At 41.4% G+C, this 22,796-nt stretch overlaps 1 protein-coding gene across 2 annotated transcripts in view; it reads left to right on the plus strand.

The window, feature by feature from the left end:
- Positions 1-5,654: 5,654 nt before the first annotated feature.
- The window catches only part of RIC1 (RIC1 partner of RAB6A GEF complex), an 80,683-nt gene continuing 63,541 nt past the window's right edge, over positions 5,655-22,796 (plus strand). For both annotated transcript variants that reach the window (XM_077817640.1, XM_077817641.1), the window contains exons 1-3: positions 5,655-6,298; positions 13,402-13,509; positions 19,729-19,805. In XM_077817640.1, coding sequence (XP_077673766.1) covers positions 6,158-6,298; positions 13,402-13,509; positions 19,729-19,805 — 326 coding nt within the window. In that variant the 5' untranslated portion in view covers positions 5,655-6,157. The remainder of the gene's footprint in view (positions 6,299-13,401; positions 13,510-19,728; positions 19,806-22,796) is intronic.

Genomic DNA, 22,796 nt, shown 5'->3' on the forward strand with positions numbered 1-22,796 from the left:
GGAGATGTTAAAGTTAAGTAAAGACCTGGGAAGTTGCTGGTGTGCTGACATGGCATTAGGGAATGAGGCACAGGCAAGCAGTGTTTGTTTGTTTGATAAATAAGTTGCCATCTTTTTCCCTTCCCTGTTGCTTGTTGAGAATTGATAAGCATTGCAGCTGCGTGAAAAATTTAGTTGTCTAAAGAATACCCTTTGTGTAAAAGAAGTGTTATCTCCTCCTCCCTTTTCTCCCAGCTACATAACAGAGCCCTGGGTCAGGGCCCCTTCCTCCTCCCCTGAGAACTGTTCATGGCCTCTCCCTCCCTCCCTCCACTGAGAACTGCTGATTGAGGGACAAATTACTGTAAAGAAATGTATTTTCAATGTGTATTGAATGTGTGTATAATATGCATAATGTTGTAATCAGTCAAGAGGGGTGGGTATGATCATAGTATGGGAGTTTTTATTAATAAGGGTTTTTGGGGTATTGTAGCGGATGTAGGCCTTTACATACTAACTCAGATAAAAAGAGTGTGCTGTAACTAATTCAGTGCTTACTCGACAAGTGGGTCGAGGGAAACAAGTATCGCAATAAAGAAGCCTATACTCAAATCTGCCTCTGGGTCAACCTGCTCCTTCTTCTAACAAAATCTAATTTATTTTCCTCCTCTGAAAAACAAGGTGAACACCTACCTACCTCAGACACAGGGTATTAGTCTAAAATTCACTAATTTTGAGTAGGTGTACTATCTATTGCATGATAAGGGGGAAGGGAGGTACCTCAAGCAGTAGCCGCCCGACTACTTTAGGGTTGTACCTATAAAGAGAAGGAAGTCATGGCCGGGTAGTTGTAAGGAAAGATCTTTGTACGGGTGGGATTGAACTTCCGCATTTTGAGGGCAAGGAATCTGGCAGGAAGACATTCTCAGGTTTACTCTGCTGGAACCTAGTTACTCTTGGAGGAAATCTGCACAAAAAAATTTTAAATTCTGCGCACCATATTTTAAAATTTTGCAAAATTCTGTATATTTTATTTGTCAAAATAACACAATATAATCATACCAGTTTAAATTATTTTTAGTCATTTATTTCAGAATACCTGCTAGCAAGTATGTCTGTAACAATACAGACAACAACAAAGATTCAGGAAATGTTTTTTGACAAATAGATTCCTTACTAGGTATATTAATACAGCACTCTGAGGAGTAATTAATTAAAAGTACAATACAGAACCATATTTTCCACACCTCTCAGAAGCAGTGTAAAGGCTTGGGGGAGTCAGGAGTAATGGAGGAACTGACGAAGAGGGAAGTAAATTGCTGGGAAGGAGCCTGGATATGAACTTGGAGGGTTTTTGGATATGGGTGGCAAAAATATGGAACAGGTTTTTTTGCGGGGAGGGGAGGGATTGTTAGGGAGCTTCCCCCATGCAGGGAAGGCTGACCCCTCGCTTCTCCCATTCAGTCAGGCACATCTGCCCCATCCCCATGTATTCCTCCACCCCCACTCAGACACCCGCTCCCCCCATCCCCATGTGTCCCTGCACCCCCCTGTCCCTATGTGGCTCTGTGCCCCCACCCAGCCACCCTCTGTCCCTGCACCTCTCTCCCACCTGTGGCCCTGTGCCTCCACTCCCATTCAGCTCTGCCCTAGTCTGTCCTCCCCCACTAGCCCTTATGAGCCCATCTGTCCTCCCCACTAGCCCTTATGAGCCCCTGTCTGACCGCCCCCCCCCCAGCACTCCATATTGTCTGTCTTCCAACCTGGCCTGACAGGTACTGCAAAGATGGCAGGCTCTTTCTCTTCCCTAGCTGGCCCGGAGCTGCTGCTTTGTTTTATTGCCACAGCGCCCTTTGGTGGGCAAAAGGAGGAACTGAAGCAACATTTCAGCAGAAACTTTTTTCTGTGCAAAAAATTAAAAATATGCATGGCTCATTAATTATGCACACACACACACACAGTAATGCAGAATTCCTCCAGGAGTACCTAGTGTAGGAAATAGCTGTCTCCTCCTTGATATTTTGTTTCTATAATATAGGTGGTTTCAAACTTTATCATAGTTTCAACTATGTTCTAACACAGAGATTCTTAAAAAAACTTTAAAAACTCCTTTGTGTTCAACAGATCCCCTCCCCTCCCAGTCCATCACAATGTCCCTGTGGGTAACTATAGAAATTTCTTACAAGGAAAGGTAATAGGAAAGTATTTTATATGTATTTTACTTGTCATTTATTGCAATTTAACATGTGGAAATACAGAGGAAAAATCAGTATGATAAGACCAGCTAATGCTTTGTGGACCAACAGGCATCTGCTGGTCAGTTTAAAAATGTTTGCTGTAAACAAAATGCAATTTTACTATCAAATACAATTTTACTATCAGCTACTTACTGCTCTTAGTTTACCAGCATTGCACCATGTGTTGGTAAAGTGCCTTGAGATCCTTGTATAATACGTCAAAGTATTGTCTTATGAAGACCCAAATATCCAGCTCTGCTTTCTTAGATGTGGTGATGCACCACATGCTTAGAAGGGCTCTGTTGTGCTATAGTTAATGTACTATAGGATATGTTTTGTGTTGCTGTAGGCTAATAAGATTCTTGTGGCAGACAGGCAGCAGAGGGAAAATAGTTTAGGAAACTTGTCTGATGTGTCTGGGTGCCATGTTGGCTGTATCTTGCTAGCGTGGGTATTGCCCTGATAGCTTAAGGGAATTATTACTCTGCTTCTCTATAGTCTTGATCTTTTCACTTTTTTTTTTCAATGACAAAGAAAAACAAACAGTAATTCACTCAGATGAAATTTTCCAAATAAATAAAGGTTAGCATGAACAAGGGAACATGATTTGTTAATTTTGAAATAGTCAAATTTAAACTAAGCCTGTATTTATTGCAACTGGAGGACCTATTGGGAAGACTTATTGTAATTAACATAATACTTGTAGCTTCCCTCCAAAAATAATCCTTTCCCCTGTGAGATGCGAATACTTGTGCTTCCCATATCAATAACTGAGAAATTTGTGAAAAGTGTGTAAGGATTTTCACTGTACACCATCACTTCAGTTGTGCTACTCCCTGATTTCTTTCGTCCATTCTCTGCTTTCTTCCCTTTTTTAACTTCCTTGTTTAGTGCTGCTTTATCTGGCAGGGTTTTGCTCAGCACCCATCACACTGTGCATTGCCTAGCTAAATCAGATTTCCCTGGGGAGGGCTCCATAAAGTCTTTTGCTCTCTGCCCAACCCTGGTCATAGAAAGCACTGGGATAGCCTAGATGCTCCAAGAAAAGGGGCTTATATTACAGAACTGGCCCTGGGCTGAAATGCAGGATCAGGACGCTACAGTAGTGTTGTGCATTTAGATTGGATGCATTCCTGAAGAGTTCATCACATGACATAACCTTTAATTAAAGATTAATTTTTAATTTCTGGAGACTCCAGGACAATCCTGGATGGTTGGCAATGCTTTCTTGGACTAGGGGTTATGGTTTCTATTGCTAGGGCACTTGGACCTAGGGTTAGGGTTCCTATGGGTAAGGCTTCACAGCCTAGGGTTAGGATTACCATGAATAGGGCTCCCACCCCTAAGGTTAGGGTTCCTATGGGTTTGGCATGGTCAGCTAGGGTTATGGTTCATATAGGTAGAGCACCCTGCCCTAGGGTTACAGACCCTATGAGTAGGAAACTTGGAGCTAGGCTTAGGATTCTTTTGCGTAGGGCACTTGGAGCTAGGATTAGGGTTCCTATGGGTAAGGCTCCCCACCCTAGGGTAAAGGTTTCTGTGGCAAAGGCACTTGGAGCTAGGTTTAGGGTTTGTATGGCTAGGGCACTTGGAGCCTTGGGTAGGGCTCCCCACCCTAGGATTAGGATTCATCTAAGTAGGGCATGGGAAGTTAGGGTTAGGGTTGCTATGGGTAGGGCACTTTGTGGTAGGGTTAGGATTCCCATGGGTAGGGCTTTCCGCTATAAGGTCAGAGTTACTATGTGTAAGGTGCTTGGTGCTAGGAATTGGGTTCCTACGTTTAGCGCAGTTGGAGTTAGGTTTAGGGTTCCTATGGGTAGGGCACTTAGAACTAGGGTTAGGGTTTGTATGGCTAGGGCACTTGGAGCTAGGGTTAGGGTTCATATGGGTAAGGCTCCCTGCCCTAGGGTTAGGTTCGTGGGGGTAGGGCACACAGAGCTGGGGTTAGGGTTCCTGTGGGTAGCGCGCCACACTTTAGGGTTAGGGTTCCTGTGGAAAGGGTACATGGAGCTAGGGTTAGGGTTCCTGTGGGTAGGGCTCCCTGACCTAGGGTTATGGTTCCTGTGGGTAGGGCTTCCTGTCCTAGGGACAGGGTTCCTATGGGAAGGGCGCGTGGAGCTAGGGTTAGGGTTCCCCTGGGTAGGGCTCCCTACCCTAGTGTTAGGGTTCCTGTGGGTAGGGCTCCACACCTTAGGGTTAGGGTTCCTATGGGAAGGGCGCGTGGAGCTAGGGTTAGGGTTCCTGTGGATAGGGCTCCCCGTCTAGGGTTATGGTTCCTCTGGGAAGGGCGCATGGAGCCAGGATTAGGGTTCGGGTTCCTATAAGAAGGGCACTTGGAGGTAGGGTTAAGGTTCCTACGGGTAGGGCTCCCCGCCTAGGGTTATGGTTCTTCTGGGAAGGGCGCATGGAGCTAGGGTTAGGGTTCCTGTAGGTACAGCTCACCGCCCTAAGGTGAGGGTTTGTATTGGTAGTGCACTTGGAGCTAGGGTGAGGGTTCCTCTGAGTAGAGCGCCCCACCGTCGGTTTAGGTTTCCTATGAGTAAGGCACTGGGAGCTAGGGTTCATGTTCCTAGGTCTAGGGTAGTTGGAACTAGGGTAAGGGTTCCTATGGGTAGGGCTTCCTGCCTTAGGGTTCCTATCAGTACGGCTCCCTGCTCTAGCGTTAGGGTTCTTTTGGGTAGCAGACCTGGAGCCAAGGTTAGGGTTCATGTGGGTAGGGCACATGGAGTTAGGTTTATGGTTCCTATGGGTAGGTTTCTTGCCCTACGGTTAGGGATCATATGGGTAGCATGACTGGCACTAGGGTTAGGGTTTCTATTGGTAGGGTACTTGCAGCTAGCATTAGGGTTCCTATGGGTAATGCACTTGGACCTAAGGTTAGGATATCTATAGGGGTATTTGGACATAAGATTATGGTTTCAAAGTGTAGGGCAGTCGAACTGATTTAGGGTTGGTATGCATAGGGCTCTCTCACCTTACAGCTACGATGGTTTGGGCACTTGGTGCTAGGGGCCCCCAGGTGCATCCCCCCCCCCCCGGAACCTTAAGCCGCGTGCAGGAGACGTTCCTATTGGAAGCCTACGTGTCGCTCCAAGGTCCACAGTCAGTGGCATCTGCTATGGGGACAGGGTCAGGCTAGTCCCAGAGCGGCTACGGTTAACGGCAGGGACGGCGCGAGCGCACGAACTCGCCCCTGAGTAATCCCAGTGGGTGGTTTCCCGAGCTCCGGGGCAGGGCGGGGGATGGATCTACAGCACCCTCCTTTCTCGTGCGCCTGCGCGCTTCCCCCCTCTCCCCCCCCCGGATCGCCGACGCGAGGAGATTGAGGGCGTTACGGCTGCCGCGCAGCGTCACTTCCGGAGTGTTCTGCAGTCCGGCCAATCCGCGAGCTCGTCCCCCCCCGGCCTGGCAGTGGGTGGAGCTGCCGACGCGCCGTGGCTCCGGTCCCGAGGCCGTGGCGCCGGAGAGAGCCATGGAGGCGGCCGCAGGGGCGACTGGCGCGCGCGGAAGTCGGAGGTCGGAGCAGGCGCCGCCGCCGCCGCAGCAGACCCCGCTATCCCGCCGCTCGGAGCAGTAACCACCGCCGTGTCCCGGCGACGCTGGCCCGGACCGAGCTCCCGGACCCGACCCCTGCCCGCCGCCAGCTTCCGGGACCCTCCTGAGCCCCGCGGGCCTGGCCCGAGCCCCTTCCTCCCTAGTGCCCCCTTGAGCTGCCCGGGGCGGCGGCCGGAGGCGCTCCGGAGTCCTCGGCTCCCCGATCCCGGCGGCTGGCGCCGTTAGTATGCCCGCCTTCCCCGCTGCCCCCCGGGTGCCTTCCCCACGCGGCTCGCGAGACGGGACCGGGCCGGGAGTCTGAGCGGCGTCGCCCGGGCTGGTGCCGGCCCGGCCCAGTGCGTACTGAGCCCCCTCGTCGCCCCGCGGAAAGAGGGGAGTCTCCGGCCATGTATTTCCTGAGCGGCTGGCCCAAGAGGCTGCGGTGGCCTCTGGAGACCCTGGAGCAGCCGCTGCACATCCAGACCGACCCCCAGAGGGCTTTCTTCGCAGTGCTGGCCCCGTCCCAGCTCAGCATCTGGTATAGCAGGGTGAGTATCGCCCTGCCAGCCCAGCCCCCGCTCCGTGTGCAGCCTCACCTGCAGGGAGCATGTGTTCCTCCCCTTCCTGCCCACTCAGCGCTGTGGAGCTGCAGGACTAGCTCCTGTGCATGTACTTCTGTGTTTGCAAAGCAGTCTTGTAAGTCAGACCAGTTGCACAATGCTTCCCTAGTTATTTGTAACGAGTCGCTACCATGCAACGTTTTGAAACCAGGCCCATTGGTTTAACAGCTTCAGTTACTTAAAGGCGAAAAATCCCCCATTAAGCTTCTTGTTCTTCACGTGTCTTGGGCAAGAAATATTGGGAAGTCTACTTTCTTTGCTCACCAGTACAGTGTTGCAATGTTGAGTTGTGGATACCCTGTATGGGAATGTTTCCAAGCAGTTGTTTACTGAAACTTCCAACGATGCCTCTTAGCACTTTTCAGAGTAACAGCCGTGTTAGTCTGTATTTGCAAAAAGTAAAGGAGTACTTGTGGCACCTTAGAGACTAACCAATTTGGCTCACGAAAGCTCATGCTCAAATAAATTGGTTAGTCTCTAAGGTGCCACAAGTACTCCTTTACTCTTAGCACTTTGTAATGGCTGTTCATAATTCCCTCCCAAAAGTAGCAGGTTAGGCCGAACCTACTTCAAGTCTCTTTCTTGAGCTTCTTTGAACTCAGAATTGGAAATCTGAGGGAATCATGCAATGCACATCAAATGAAAATAAATTAGGTCCCAATCATACAGTGGACTGAATGCTGTTGTCCACTTGCAATCACTTCTGTGATGGGGGATTTTATGCAGACTTTTATTCAAGAGTAACAAGCCTCATAAAAATTAACTTTTGAAACGTTTGCTACTTAACACCTTATATTGAAACTGAAAACTAAAATCATGCAGTTCTGTTGTTTACTTTCTGTACTTCACTCAGTTTGGGCAATGAAAATTGTATAATCAGTGTCACATAAGATTTATCTATGCAGAATGAATGGGGAAGTTAGTGTGAAATAATTGGTTCTGAATTTAAATTGTAACAGCTGTTCTGCACTAGTTCCCCTTGTGGAAGCTTATTCTGCATGGAGAGTGCCTTTTTTCAGTTTAGGTTCATCCATTTCCAAAGTAGATTAAACTAAAAAAAGCGCTTTTAGTGCAGATTAGGAGTGTCCACATAGGAAGCTAGTGTGGAATAGTTATTCCAGGCTCTTCCCCATACAGACAAGCCCTTACTGTTAACTTCACCATCTGGTTGTCATTTCTCTTACACACAACTGCAGTGTTGGGATTGGAAACACTGCAGGGGAATGCTATTCTTTAAAAGCCGAATTTAAGCAATTATACTAGACTGGCATTCTAAGGAGCCTTAGTTTTAAAAAGTAGTAAAGTCCTTAATATCTTCATCAAATGATGCCAATGAAATTTCATCAGGTCATACTGGTACTGGGTGATCTGCATTGTCTGTGCATTAGCTTCTGGGTGGAGTGCAAGTGTTGGTTTTTAACCTGTAAAGCCTTACATAGCTGTACTTGGGGCTGCATCTCTGCTACTGGGTTACTGAGTCTAAAGTCTCACTTTCCCAGTTTAATGGGAAAAGGCTGCTTGTAGGGTGCTTTATTTGAAATGTCCATATCTTTAGAATGTTTCTCTCTGGCCCATCAAAGCCCAGTTTTGTTAACATTATGGATGTGGTATAACTGTAATCACTTTACCCCATGCACATTTGGGAAGAGGTGGGCTGAAGGTAGTGAAGCTATTGTTGGTAGTTTTGTTGGCAGGTATTACTATGAGCAGTCACAAATACATATTTTTAATTGGTAATTCTAAATTTGTTTTGAAATATTAACTGTAGTTATAATCTCATTACAGAGAACTTGTGGATTTCACAAGATAATGAAAGCTGAGCAACTGAGGGAAAGATACTTTGACTGTTTAAAACTTTTGTTAACACCTGTTTAATGCCAAATAAAACGTTTTGGAGAAAAAGAGTCACTTTCTTAAAGTTACTTGTGGCACCTTAGAGACTAACAAATTTATTTGAGTCTCTAAGATGCCACAAGTACTCGTTTTCTTTTTGTGGATACAGACTAACACGGCTGTTACTGTGAAACCTTTCTTAGGGTTGTTCAATTGCTGTCTTTTAAGTTAAAGGGTAAGAGAACTCTCCTGAGATATTAACAAGACTTTTAACAAAACCATGGTTAGACAAGGCTTCTTACTAAAGTAAAACAAAATAGAAACATTTTTGGAAAGAAGCTCTTGGGTTTCCTGTTTTCTGCATAAAAATAAAGTATACCTCCGTTCTCCCTCTTTGTAGGTGAGATCATTTAAATCAAAATCATACTTTGAGTTCCCTTTTTTCCTCTTTGAAGATTTAAATCAAAACTACATATTGGGTTCCTGTGGAGGAAATTAGACTTTGTTTTCTCTAAAATGTTTTTCCTTGTCAATAGTAGCTTGTTCAAAACAGTGTCAAGTATCAGTAATATCTAACTTTCTGGAGCGGAATATCCTGAAGTTGCATGTGGTAATCAGAAAGGTGATGAATCTGGCTAAGTTCTATGCTGCATTATGTTTATTTCCAGCACATTAACATTTTAAATTCCGAGTTCAGCTTTGTAAACATACACTCAGTCATGTGTCACTTTCAGGCAAAGTGATACTGTTTGCTAGTGTGTGCTTATAAAGCTCATATTAAGGAAGACATACTTGCTGACAGATATTTTGAAATAAATTACCAAAATAATTGAAACTGGCCTGATTAAATAGTGTTGTTTTTTTAAAATTCTGCAAAATTTATTTGTTAAATGTTGTGTGCAGAATTTTTATTTTTTTGGAGCAGAATCTCCCCAGGAATAGTTTATTGCAGGAGTTCTCAAACCTCATTGCGCTGAGACCCCCTTCTGAGAACAAAAATTACTACATGACCCCAGGATGGGGGACCGAAGCCTGTGTGAGGGGTATGCAATTTGCTTGCCAACCTTTGAGAAAGTTTTGGATTTTTGCTCATGATTTGTGGATGTTCAACTTTTATTGCATAATCTAATCATGGTCTGAAATATTATGCACTAGTTTAGATCACTTTATAAAAAGCTTTCTGTTAGCAGCAGCAGAGTCTCAATGGTAGAATCACAGCTTGCATAGAAAGTGTGAGCTGTTTTTCTGTACTACAAAATTAAGAGTAAGGTGAATCAACACATCTGATTCTGAGAGAACTGCAACCCGTATGTCTCATTGCAGTTTGCACATGACTAGATTTGTTTTTGTGGGCATTCATCACTATGCCTACAAAAGTGTGAAGGGAAAAAATATCTTGTAGTATTTTTCCTATAGTATTGTCACTCCAAGTTATGCTGCATGCATAAAGTAGCCTTTGTGAAGTTGATGCAACTTCCTTTAGAATTTCCTGCATTTTAGAAAAAGAAAACATCATCAAGCCAGCTTCTGGAGACATGCTAGTCTGGAGCTTTAGTGTTGTCTTTTCACAAGCAGAAATGAAAGGTTTAAAGGTTTGTGTGTAAAATTTGTGCTGCTTGGTGTTGAAGGAGCAAGTTCTGTGAGTTACAAGTAGGATTTTTAGGCTCTTTCTCTATAGGCTCTAGGACGTAGTTTTAAATAAGCACAAGTACAAATTGTAATAAAAGGGAGGGGGCATCTGACAAAAAGGACTATTGGGTTACTCTTATGGTAAACAAGCCAACTTTTCTGTTACTATGCATCATTCTAGGCAAATGCTTTTTAGCAACGGTATGTTCCACAGTTTGTAGATAAGGCCCAGTTCTGCATTGGTAACCACACATGTACTTCTGTTGACATCAGTGGGACTTTGCAAGGATACTCACACAGTTCCTAAAAGCTGTATTGGGGTCTTAGGTTGTAACAGATTGCTTTGGAGATCAAATGGACTGTTCTGTTTGTTCCGAGAGCAGAATAGGGAAGCCAGTTGTTTGTCTTCTGTGGTATGTTCAGAGATGTTGTTTTTCTGAGCAACCTGTAAAACTAATTGGTGTAAATATTTATATATCAGGGTTTGTATTACATCCCAAAGTGTCCATTCAAGTTTCTGTTGTGGTAGCCTTGCCAGCTACTTCACCTTGCTTGGTTCAGATGTCAATAGAAAACAATCTAGTTTAGTTTCATCTTTGCAAGTCTATTCACTAGTGTGAACCCTTCCTATAACTTTCACCTCTTTTCATCATCAGTGGAGGCACGCTATTGATTTCAGCACATGAAACCAGGTTGTAACAGTAGCCATTGCACTGCTAAATTCTGTGTCTAGGTAGGCTAACTTGATCACCCATTAATTTGGAACTGAATATTCTAGTAAGGAAAACAGTATCTTCACTTCTAGAAACACCACAAATTTTGCCCAAATAAAATGTACGCTGCTGGCTATGAATCTTTTTAGACATGCCTTTGAATTGCAGCAATGCTATGGAGTAAAATTATTTTGTAAATCGGTATAGTCAAACTTTATTAATTTATGCATCCTGTGACTTACATGCATAAAATAGTTTATTTCAAGTTTTCATAGTGTTCTCATAAAGAAATGTACAATATTACAAAGACTTCATAGTATTAATAAATAGTGTAAAAGTAATCACATATGAACAAATAATTAAAGCTAAGCTAGAACATATTAATGAGATTTTTTTCCACTTGCTACTGAAATGCTCAAAATCAAGTAGCTGGTAATTGGTCTAGTCACTAGTGGAAATTACTGAGATTCTAATAAAGATACAGAAAACACAAAAAGCATGTTGGTAAGGTACAAATTAAGGAAATAAAGCCATTTTAAATTCATTTGATCTTGGCTTACAACTAATGTGACATTTCATAAGTTTGGTCAAAATGGTTGCTTTTAAGTAGACTAGTGTATGGGTAACTTGAATTCAGAAGCATTCCTGATCTCATGTGTTGAATCTTGATACCTTGTGTGTATGCATTATGATACTGTCTTTAATTACATGAGCACAGGGTGGATAAAAAGCAATGATCTTTTTAAAAAAATCAAAAATTGGATTTTCAAACTTTATATCGGATTCTTTTATAGGTTTTTTTCCTCAAAAAACAATCTAAAGAGAGTTTTAATTAAGATACATTATAGCTCAAAGATATCTCATCATGGAATAGGGATTATAAATTCTAATTCTATAGTATGAGACAATATATTCATGTAATGTTTAAGAAATGTTTTGTAAATGAGTTCCAATAGGGACCGAATTTTATGGGGTTCTAGGAGCTTCTGTATAGATTGTTCAGATTAATCTTCCCATCTACCCAGTGGGACTCAGTGCTCAGTCTAGAAGATACCATTAGAGATGCTTAGTTTTGCAGTTCTTAAACTGTGGATTTGTCTCCAGAGATAACATGCTTGATAATGGCAAAAAAATGTTTTAAAATTAATAATACATAGAGGTGAGAAATAGTTAAATAAAACAATTTAAATGTCTGTCTGGTGGTGATCTCCTCCTAGCATGGCAAGAAAATCCTCCAAATATTAATTAACATGTTGAATTGGAGAGAGTTCACTTCCCAGTGGCTTCATAAATATCTGCTTCATTTACCTTTGGTAAATAAAATAATCAAACAATCATTCATTTTCTGATATAGCTGTAAAACTAATCTGAAAAGTTTTCAAAATAAATCACTTTAAAAATGTATTGTGTGTACCTTCTAAAAATGAAACCTACATCTGTCTCTGAGTTGTGAAGAATATGTATTAAGGTTATAACAACCAACAAGAATACACTTTTATGTAGAAATCCATGATTAAATAGTCTTCCTGACTAGTGATTTAAATCCTGATTTAAATCAATTCCATCCTGCATGAGCACATACTATTTTTTCTTTAACATATAGTTATCTTGTTTTTAGCTTCCTAGGTATTTTTTAAATAAAACTGAATATACAAATTCCATCATGGGGCATCGTATTGATGCCTACATGATTCTTCATGAGAGTTTGGACTTTTAGATCTACTGCACAGACCTCTGTCATTTGAGCTCATAGAGTAACTGATGGTGGTAGGTTGTCATCCTCTATATGGACCACCAGTAGAGGGCAGTGGGACACTTTGTCACTGGATTTCACAGGAGTCTTGGGTTGCATTTCAGACACTGGAGGGCTCTAGTGGGCACAGACTTTTTGTTTTCATTACCCCAAGTTTCACCACTTCTGCCCCATGCTGTCCAAACTGTCTCTGTCCTGTCTCTTCCCAGCCTTTGCCTCTTTATTCCAGTCCTGTTCTCCTCACCTAATCATTCCAGTCTATTTGCCCAGCAAGTTCTAGTCTCACCCTCTGGCTCTTAGTTACAGAAGAGACAGTCGTCTTGCTCTGTTTCAGTGCTTAGCCCCAGCTTGTCCTGCAACAGGGAAAGTTCTGCTCAAACTTCGTGGAATCAAGCAGCAAAGTTTTAGCATGTCTACTGTGATGTGCAAACTTCAATTTTTGAAAGGTTGTTTTTTTTTAATAACTTGGCCAGATTTGTGTGGATTTTCACGCGGAAGGCAAGAAATACATCCTTGCTACAGAAGTTACCCCTTGCTAAATTCCAAGTTTCTGACCAAAGCATAGGAGCAAAACATTTTTCCTAAGCCTTATTCTCAGAAATTTTGGCTGAATTTTTCTCCATAAAATTTAGCCTGAGACAGACACCTGGTATAGAAAAAATTCAGCCCAAATGTTTTTTGGCAAAATTATAAGAACCAAAGATACTGTAGTCTTACAGTGAGCAGTGTCAGGCACTCTTAATAAGTGGTAATACCCGCCCCACCTATAATATTCGTTGCCTGTGTATTATATAATAGCACTTGATCTGGAGTCTGAAGCTCATTTATATAGGAACTGGTCTAGTTTTAAAAGTTGTGAAGTAGGTTTAGTAAGTATATTGAACATCTGTTGCAATGTATGTAATCCCTTTCAAAAGCAGTATGCTATTCTTTATCAACTGTACAGTAATGATGTCCCTGAAATTCTGTTTCTTAGCATCAGAATAATTTGATTTTATTTTGTGGCACAATGATACTGCAGTAAAAAAAAAACAACAAAAAAGCCATATTCCTTTACCATTCGGACATGAAATGTAACTACAGTTTTTTTACTCTTTCCTCAGCCCAGTGTATTAATTGTAAGCTACAAGGAACTATCAAAACCAGCTTCTCAGTTTGGAACCTATAAGCAAGCAGAATGGAGGCCTGACAGCACCATGATAGCTGTTTCAGTAAGTAGAGAATTGTTTTCTTTGAAATTGTGATGTTTGTGTGTGAGAGAGTGAGTGTATATATCAATCTTAACTAATGCCAAAAGGCCTTCTGTGCCATAGGTAACAAGTCCCATATAAAGACCAGCTATACAAACCGTAATCAGTATTGATCATTGGTATAGCACCCAGTTCTCTCATGCATGATATGCATAATAAAAACTTAAAGGAAAGCTAGTTTTGAATTTTGCACAGAGGAATATTGTGGATGTTCATTATTTGTATTACAGTAGTGCTTAGGGGCTCCAGTTAGGAATCAATGCCTCTTGGTCCTAGGCGTTTTACAGACATGAAGTACAAAGACAGTCCTTGTCCCAGAGTCTACAGACAAGACTTAATAGATGATAAAACAAACAGGTGTGGAGAGGGAAAAGGAAGGATAAGTAACAGTGTTTAAAAAAAGAACATCTTGCTTGGTAAGTAGTAGCCATAGCTTTTCAGCTGTATAGACATCACAGTAGGAGTGAATCTTAGAGGGTAAAGTAATGGCTTTATGGATATTTTGAGGGAGGTTTTTCCTGTGCATAGGTAATGGCATGAGACTGAGCAATGGAGTGCTTTGAGAGAGAAGCTGAGCGGTAGGTAATAAACGCTGGGAACACTGGAGCAAGGGCAGCTTTCAACATTATGGCTTCATGCTGCATAGCTACTAAATCAGATTCATTTGTGAAGAACTTTAAAGACAAGAAGCTTGTATCTTATGAATGGAAAAGGCCAGTAGAAAGAAGCTGGCAATGTGATCAAGCAAATTGCTAGGAAAACTATCTTAGCAGCAGCATATTGCGTGGATTTGAGAGGCAAGGTTGCAGCAACAAAGGCTAGACAGTAGATTTCAGAGGTCAAGATGTAAGATGAGTTTGGTAGTGTGAAGAGGAGGAAGGCTGTATCTTAATTGTAAAGGAAGAAACATCAAGTTTTGGATATGGCCTGGATGTATGGGTCTAGAGAGAAGGCCAAATTGAAGATGACATCTAGATCATGGGCCTGAGTGACTGGGAGGCTGACGAAGATGGTGTGTGGGTGGGTGGGAATTATAGAACTGGAAGGGATCTCAAGAGGTCATCTAGTCCAGTCCCCTGCACTCAAGGCAGGACTAAATATTCTAGAGGAAGGTTTAAGAAGGATGGTTATCATGAGTTCAGTTTTGGCTATGTTGAGTTTAATCACTTGACATCCATGAGATGTTAAAGACCAGCGAAGAAGTAGGTTCAAATGGTATGTAGAGGTAGGTTTTTGGGTCATCAGCATAAAGTTGCCTGAAGTTGTACGTGTGTGAGGTTATCCAGTGATGATAAAGAGGGGCACAAAAGAAGGAGCCCAGGTTTAGTCATGTAGGACCCCCACCAAAATTTGGAGATGAGGAGGACCCACTGAAGAGTGATTGGAGAGGGAAACGTTGAAGTCACAAAAGCCAAGGGAGGACAAGATTTCAAGAAGATAAATATTTGAGGTATGGAGTGGGATAGAAAGGAAACTGGAAGAGAACTGCAGAGTCACCAGTCCCATATGGAAAGAGATTCTGTCTTCCTCTCCAATTTTTGTATAAGGACAGTGAGTTCTGGTTTTGCTGTTCTCAGCAGTGGTGTTGCTTGTATGTCTCAGCTGCAGTGAGAGACCAGTACGTTAATTTTCAGATGGTTGGAAGGCTTTAAGTACTGAAAGCTTAGCTGTTCATCAGGTATACTGCATCTGAACCACATACACAAATATGTTAGGTATAAATTCTTAAAATATAAATTGTCTTTAGCATTTTCATTAGTGGTTGACCTACCATATTAAAAATATAATTCTGTGTAAGATTTTTTTAGTAGAAACTCATCAAATATTGTACAAATCTGATTGTTTACTATGTAGTCATTTTTGCTTTCTTTAGTAAGTACTGTTTTTGTCTATGTATTATAGTAGCCTTACAAAACTGTCAAGAAAATCTACTCTCTGAAGGCTAATATGGAAGGCTAATAATTATTTACTTATCAAAACCATTATTCTCCCAGATTGACTGGCCAAGTATAACTTTGCAATAATGCTATGTAGCATTCTTCTAGCTTCACTGCTAGAGAAAGAAGGATCTTTAGTTCATCCATATTCTAGCATTACACTTCTGGAAATCAGGTGAATGGCCAGGCATCATTTGACTAAATCAGTCTTTTGTGCTTCTTTCTCTGCTGGAGTCTTTCCTGGACTTAACTAAAGTATCTGATAAATTGCTATCATGGTGCTCAAACTCCTTAAAAACCACTATTTTAACCTACTGAACTCTTGTGAGTAAAAATACAAAATGGTTCAATAAAATATACACAGTAAACATTTATCTCTTCATTTTTTCCCCCTGTGTATATTATGGCAGAGTTTGAGCCTAAGGGCTTTACTCTACTGGCCACCTCTATTCCAAGGCAGCACATTAGCTAGTGATCTTGCCGAAGTGTAACAGCAGAATTTGGTCCAATGACACTCCCAGGGAGAGTCTAAGCAATGTAACAGGGAAGAGTCTGTGTTCATCAAATGATGTACATGCTCATTTTTGTACCTAAAAGGGATATCGGGTATTAAGATGAAGTACATATGCATATGCTACAGGTCATGTATTAATACCTGAAGTGGTTTTTCTTACACAAACCATGGTCTTCCAAAATCATTTCAGTTTCAAACTGCCAAATGTGTTGCTGCAATTAGGATTGAAAAAGCTAGCTTCATGAATGTTTAAATTAAGCTAAACTGCTTAAATATGCTGCATAATATTAACAAATATATTTTTGGGGTGTTGAAAAGTGTTAGGACACTTCTGATGTGAGATAGATATGCTGTATTGTGACTCAGAGTTGATTTTTTAGTAATCTTCTGGATAAGTTACAGTACTTTAGAATGTTTTTATAGGACAGTGCTTAATATATTGCTGATGCAAGGTGGTGGAAATTCTAAACTCCCATGTCTTCAAGACTGAGTTCATGCGAGTTTCAGTTTCATAAACTAAAATAACCTACATTCATAATGAAGGTCAAACTGTTGTTGAAACGTAGCTAGTTATGAGGTTTCTAATATGTTTCATGTTATAAAGACAGGCAAATTTGCAAGGCACAAATGAACATACTGTAGTTTAAAAAAAAAAAGTGGGGTGATCAGCCTTTGGATAACCTGTGCCTTGTGCCTGAAATTAAACTTCAGTCAGATAACTGGCATTAGTGAATCTTAGAAGTGTTAGCAGATGTGTGAATTCAGGGTGCAGCTTCAGAGGCTTAATTACTTCCTGCTCTAGAAAAGTGATAGCACTAGCTCTCAATTAGACAGCCAGAGCTATATACATTCTTGAATTGGAAGATAAATTTGTTGCCCTAATAATATATAAAATTGCTTGTGGGGGGGGGGAAAAGAAAGCTGTGTACCCTTGTTTGTCTTTTCAGCAAGAGAGAAATTGACTGCATGTACTGAGTTTTACTGTTCCCCAGATGACCACAGGGATGTCAAATGCAGAAATAAATTGAAATTACAGTAGGTAGCAAAAGCTACTTCTCTAGGGACATTATTGTTACTTACATCTATAATGGGCACAAAACAGCAAGTGGAAGAGTTATTTTCCTCTTCCTTTTTTGACCCTGCCTCAGGCTGTGCTCTAGGCTGAATCAGGACTAGGAACGAATGTTTGTATGGTGTCTAGATTAACATTTATAATCATGTTAATTCTGTTCAATTGCCAGTCAATTATATTATTACAATAGGACCAAAAAGATTTAGTCTAGATCAGGGGTTCTCAAACTTCATTGCACTGCGACCCCTTTGGACAAAAATTACTACACGACCCCAGGAGGGGGACCGAAGCCTGAGCCCATCTGAGTCCTACTGCCCCGGGCAGGCGGGGACAAAGCCAGAGCCCGAGCCCTACTGCCCTGGACGAGGGGGCCAAAGCCCAAGGACTTCCACCCCAGACAAGTGGCCTGTAACCTGAGCCCCACCATCCCGGGATTAAGCCCTTGGGCTTCGACCCCAGGCAGTGGGGCTTGGGCTTTGGCCTCGGGCCCCAGCAAGTCTAATACCTGCCCTGGTGACCCCATTAAAATGGGGTCACGACCCACTTTGGGGTCCTGACCCACAGTTTGAGAACCGCTGGTTTAGATTAAACCAGTGTCTCAAATGTATTTCCAGTCCCTCCCTTTTTCCTATATTTCCCCTCCTGCTGCCTGTCCTCCACAAGTCTTCTAATATGTTTTTCTGTTCAGGACTTAATTCCCAGCGTATGCAGTGGGATTCTGCTGTTAATAAAAAGCTGTAGGAACAGAGTTAATTAGTCATGCACTGTCAAAGGGAAATCATATGGATGAATCCTTTGCAATGAAGCGAATACACTCCTTGATTTATAAGCATATGTATCTCAGATCTCTCAAAGCAAGGAGGGTGGCTGTCCGGGCAGTCTATTGACACAGAGTCACCAGGGCATTGGGGAGCTGTAGAATGTGACATTGAAATAATAGTTTTACACTGAAATGCAGTCCTACCTAGTGTAAAGTAATTGTGCAGTTGAATGATTATAGTGATCTTGAAACAAACTTGTAATAAAATGTTCAGTTCCTTTACTGTTCAAGTAGCTTCATTGATGGCATTTGATGTCCTGTTCAGAAGTAAATCTTCTAAGGATAGCCGCTTGTACTGAGGATGGAATTCAAGAAGGCCTTTTGTATGTTAATGTCAGTAGGAAGATACTTTACAGTATTGTTTTACTTTTCCTATCTGGATAGGATTCTTATGAGTTTAAATATTTGAACAGGTGCTAAGCAATTGAAAGAACTTATACAGATGTTAGAAATAGGTGCATGTTAAGTTTCTGTACTACGTATTATGCATTTAAGTTAATTTTGTTGCACAGTGGGTGGAAATAAATGGAAACTTAACTCTCAAGGTCAGAGTGGCACTTTTTTTGTCATCTCGAAGGAAGAAAGATATTTGCCTTGAAGAATCCCATTTATTTTTTATATTCTTGGTTTTTTTTAGTTTGAAGCTGAAACTCAAATTGAATATATTAAAAAGCACTAAGTTTTTGATGCAAAAACTCTATTCAAGCTGATGAAATAAGCAAATGAGCATGTTTCCCTTTTGGTTCCTTAGCTGAAAAACAGGAAACCAGCTCTGGAAAGAAATTTGAAACCTTTCATATTTCTTTGCTTCTTGCCTTCAGTCTTTTTTGCTTTGAGTGCATGCCCATCCAGTTTTAAAACGAGTGAGACATAGTTTAGTGTAAATGCATTTGCCCAATTGTCTAGATGATATTGCTAAACATTTGGTAAGAAACTACTGGCTGGCTGACTTGGGACCTTCTTGGTCATTTGCCTCTGCTGTATTTGTGCAGGCATTGGATGAATTCTTAGTCTTAACTGTACTTGTTAATGACTGAATAAATATGTCTGCTAGATTAATAAAATATTTTAAAAGTTTGAAACTACTTCTGTTATTTTGAAAGGCAGATTTGTTTCAGTTATGGTGCTATGGTATGCCTAAGCCCATTGCCACCTCTTTCCCATCTCGGAGGTGCTGAGGATATGCTACACTAGTGTTTACTGCAGCAGCTTGGCTTTACTGCACAATTTTTTGGGCACTTCAGGCCAAATTTTTAAAGGTATTTAGATGCTAAAGATTCACATAGGCACCTAGTGGGATTTTCAAAAGTGCGTAGGTCTCTAACTCCCATTTATTTAAATGAAAATTCCACTAGGTGCCTAAATAGCTTTTTAAAAATCAGGCCCATACTCCTACAGTTTGAACTCTGATCTCCCTATTTAAGGAGGAAAATGCCTACCAGTGGTATGCTTTTCATATTGTCTTTTACTGTACAAAGTGATCCCTATGGTGGATTTTAAGGGGTAGTATGTTTTTTTTTTTTGCCAGAAATGCATCTTGATTTCCAGATTGTTCATTATAGCTTTCTTGTGTAACATTTTCATATCATTGGCTGATGTAAGGTTTAATTGAAACATCTGGTTTATGATCAACCATATTTTGTCTTAAGTATGCATGGTGTGGTATCTGCGCTAATGAAGCTGGTATATGAAATTAAGGATTTTTTTACTGGATAGTCTATTTAATTTGTAAAATGTTTGAGATTTCTATAATGGTTTTTATTGGACTTCCTGTAAGTTTTACATATACGCACACAAATACAACATTTGTGAAAGCTACATCATCTATCTCTTTCAGACTGCAAATGGATACATCTTATTTTTTGATATTCCATCTTCAAGGGACAAGTATCTTTATGAGCCCGTGTATCCCAAGTAAGTAGTCTAAACTTTATTCTTTGCAATGTACACTACAGTACATAGTTTTACTTAGTTGAATGTACTTCTTTGCAAAGAACTTCTTCTTTAAAAAATGTTATAAAACTAGATTCATATAATGCAAAAATGTCTTCAGAGATATTTTAATGATCACTGAAAACAATTCCTAAAACTTTTGAAGGGCTGTTTTGTGGAAAAGTGATATATACTTGATGGAACCTTCAAGTTTTGCCACCAGAAGAGTTCTGTAACTTACAGCAATAAAATGTTCTAATTTTAAAACTCATTTAAAAAAACCTGTTCAGTTTCATGAAACCTAATGATATAAGCCTCAGTTCTTAGTTTGGTCCAGATCAGTGGAACAAACCATGCCTGAAAGAAACCCCAGTATGTAATTTTGTACATTTGTGCCAAAAAATTAAAACTGTTTAAAAACATTTCTATACTATCTTTAAACAGGTTTGAAAGTAAAATTCATATGTTACTGTACATAATTTATTTTTAATGTCTGGTATTTATGTAATGCCTCTTATTTCCAAATTGTTACAGACTACAGAATATACTTCACTCTTTTGAAATGCTGCCAATGAAATATACTGAAATTTTAACTGTGCACTGCAATGTTACTAAAAGGTTTGGTACAGAAGCTAAAGATTACATTTAAAACTGTAGGGATAAATTTTATGGAGGCAGAATCTGCAGTCTTTTAAATCATAAACTGTCTAAGACAACAGAGTAATAACTATGCTTGAGTGGTCAGAGGCTCCTTTTTACATGTGAGAAAAATGGCACTTCCTTAAAACTATGATGAGCTTTGGTTCCCTATTGATTCTGAAGAAAGAAAACATATATATTTGGGGCCTCTTGACTCCATAGTCACAAAATTTGCCATGGGTTACCCCTTCTTCCCCCCACTCTAGAATCTAAGCTTCCATTTTAAAACATGTAGCCTTCACGGTTTTGCTCAAACCTTGGTTAAATTTTTTTGTTCAAAAGCTGGTGAAATGTGGCAGGATGTGTCATCTTAACCTATAATCTCATTAGATAAAATCCTTAAAAGAAATTGCAGAATAGTTAAAAAAATATTCTGATGTAAACTGAGATTGTATAAAAAGATGTGAATACATAGTTTCAAGGCTTCTGATGATATCACAGAATTTTTATATCAGCAGACCATTTCTACCATAAAATGAAGTGGCAATATATAAATAAAACTAATGTGAATTAATAGTTTTGATGAGACAGTGTTCACCTCTGAACGCTTCTCAGGTGCTCTGGGCAAACTAAATAGTTCAGTATGACAGTAGAAAGTGTGGGAGGGTGCTTTGGAGCATCATTGACCAGCATTGCCATCATAACCACCACTACTGTCTGCTGAGACCATCCACACTACTTGGCTTCATTTCTCTTGATCCTGTGGTGTTCTGGCCAGACCAAATAAGGAGAGGGAACCTGCTGAAAGTACTATTTTGATGACTCTGTCTTGAGCAGCTCCTGAGATGTGAATCTGAGGGCAAGTCTGCACTACTGCGCTGTGTCGGCATAGCTGCACCAGTGCAGCCGTGCCACTGTAGCACATCTCGTGAAGACACACAATGCTGACGGGAGAGCGCTTTCCCATCGGCTTAATTACTCCATCTCTGCGAGAGGCAGAAGCTATGTCTGCGGAAGAGCATCTTCCGCCGTCATAGCATGGTGTGGAGAGAGCTTAAGTCGATGTGACTTACGTCAATCGGAGAGGTCTTTTTCACACCCCTGAGCAACGATAGTTACATCCACTTAAGTGGTAGTGTAGACCAGCCCTAAGATGCCTACTGCTGCACTGTCCCCTAGTGCAGTGGTCCCCCAAACTTTTTATCTCACGCCCTCCCTCACCCCTGTCTGCCCCCCGTCCCTCTGAGCCGGGGTCAGGATCATGGCTCCAGGATGGGAGGATGTGGACAGGGGTCAGGGAGCTGAGGCTGGGGCCACAGCTTGGGGGTGGGGGCCATGGCCAGGAGTAGAGCTGGATGGTGCTACCTGCCTGCCCGCCCCCCAGCCATGTCCCTCTGTATGTTCCTTCATGCCCTACAGTTTGGGGATGTCTGCCCTAGTGGCACTGCTACTTGTACAGCTGTCGAGCCAGGGCTGTTTCCCTTAAAAGACTGTATAAATAGAGGCAATAATGAAGATTTGTTTAAAATGTACAAAATAATTATACGGTAACGTATTTGTTATACCAAAGATATGTATGAAACATTTCCCAGCTCTTCATTTTGAACCTCAGCAAGTGCTGTTCTTTTTTCATAGATCCTTAGATATTAAGGTCAGAAGGGACCATTATGATAATCTAGTCTGACCTCCTGCACAATGCAGGCCACAGAATCTCACCCACCCACTCCTGCAATAAACCCCTCACCTATGTCTGAGCTATTGAAGTCCTCAAATCATAGTTTAAACACTTCAAGGTGCAGAGAATCCTCCAGCAAGTGACCCATGCTACAGAGGAAGGCGAAACCCCCCCAGGGCCTCTTCCAGTCTGCCCTGAAGGAAAATTCCTTCCCGACCCCAAATATGGCGATTAGCTGAACCCTGAGTATGTGGGCAAGACTCACCAGCCAGATACCCAGGAAAGAGTTTTCCTCCCCTTTGTTATTCCAGCTTCGGTTCTATAGACAGCAGCTGCTTTTTTTGTGTTGTGCATCTTGTGTTGTGGTAGCATGTTTCATTTCAGGAGTGTTTTCTCTTTCAAATAACCCAGGTTAGAAAACAGGATAGATACTGTATTTTTTTTTATATGTTTTCTCTTTTGGGTTAATTTTAGACCTGGATTTGGAGTTTCCATTTTTCGATTCTCCTTCTGTAATTTTCTGTCCCTCTAATGGTATATCCCATTTCCTAGCCTCATTTGATGAAAGCCTGGTCACTTGTTCCTGCCTGGTTCAACCTTCTGCCAAAGGTGGCATGGATTTGTTTTGGATTGATTCCATTTCAAGTAACCGTCTGTCT

The sequence above is a fragment of the Eretmochelys imbricata genome, chromosome 5 (assembly GCF_965152235.1).
Source record: "Eretmochelys imbricata isolate rEreImb1 chromosome 5, rEreImb1.hap1, whole genome shotgun sequence".
Taxonomy (NCBI): domain Eukaryota; kingdom Metazoa; phylum Chordata; order Testudines; family Cheloniidae; genus Eretmochelys; species Eretmochelys imbricata.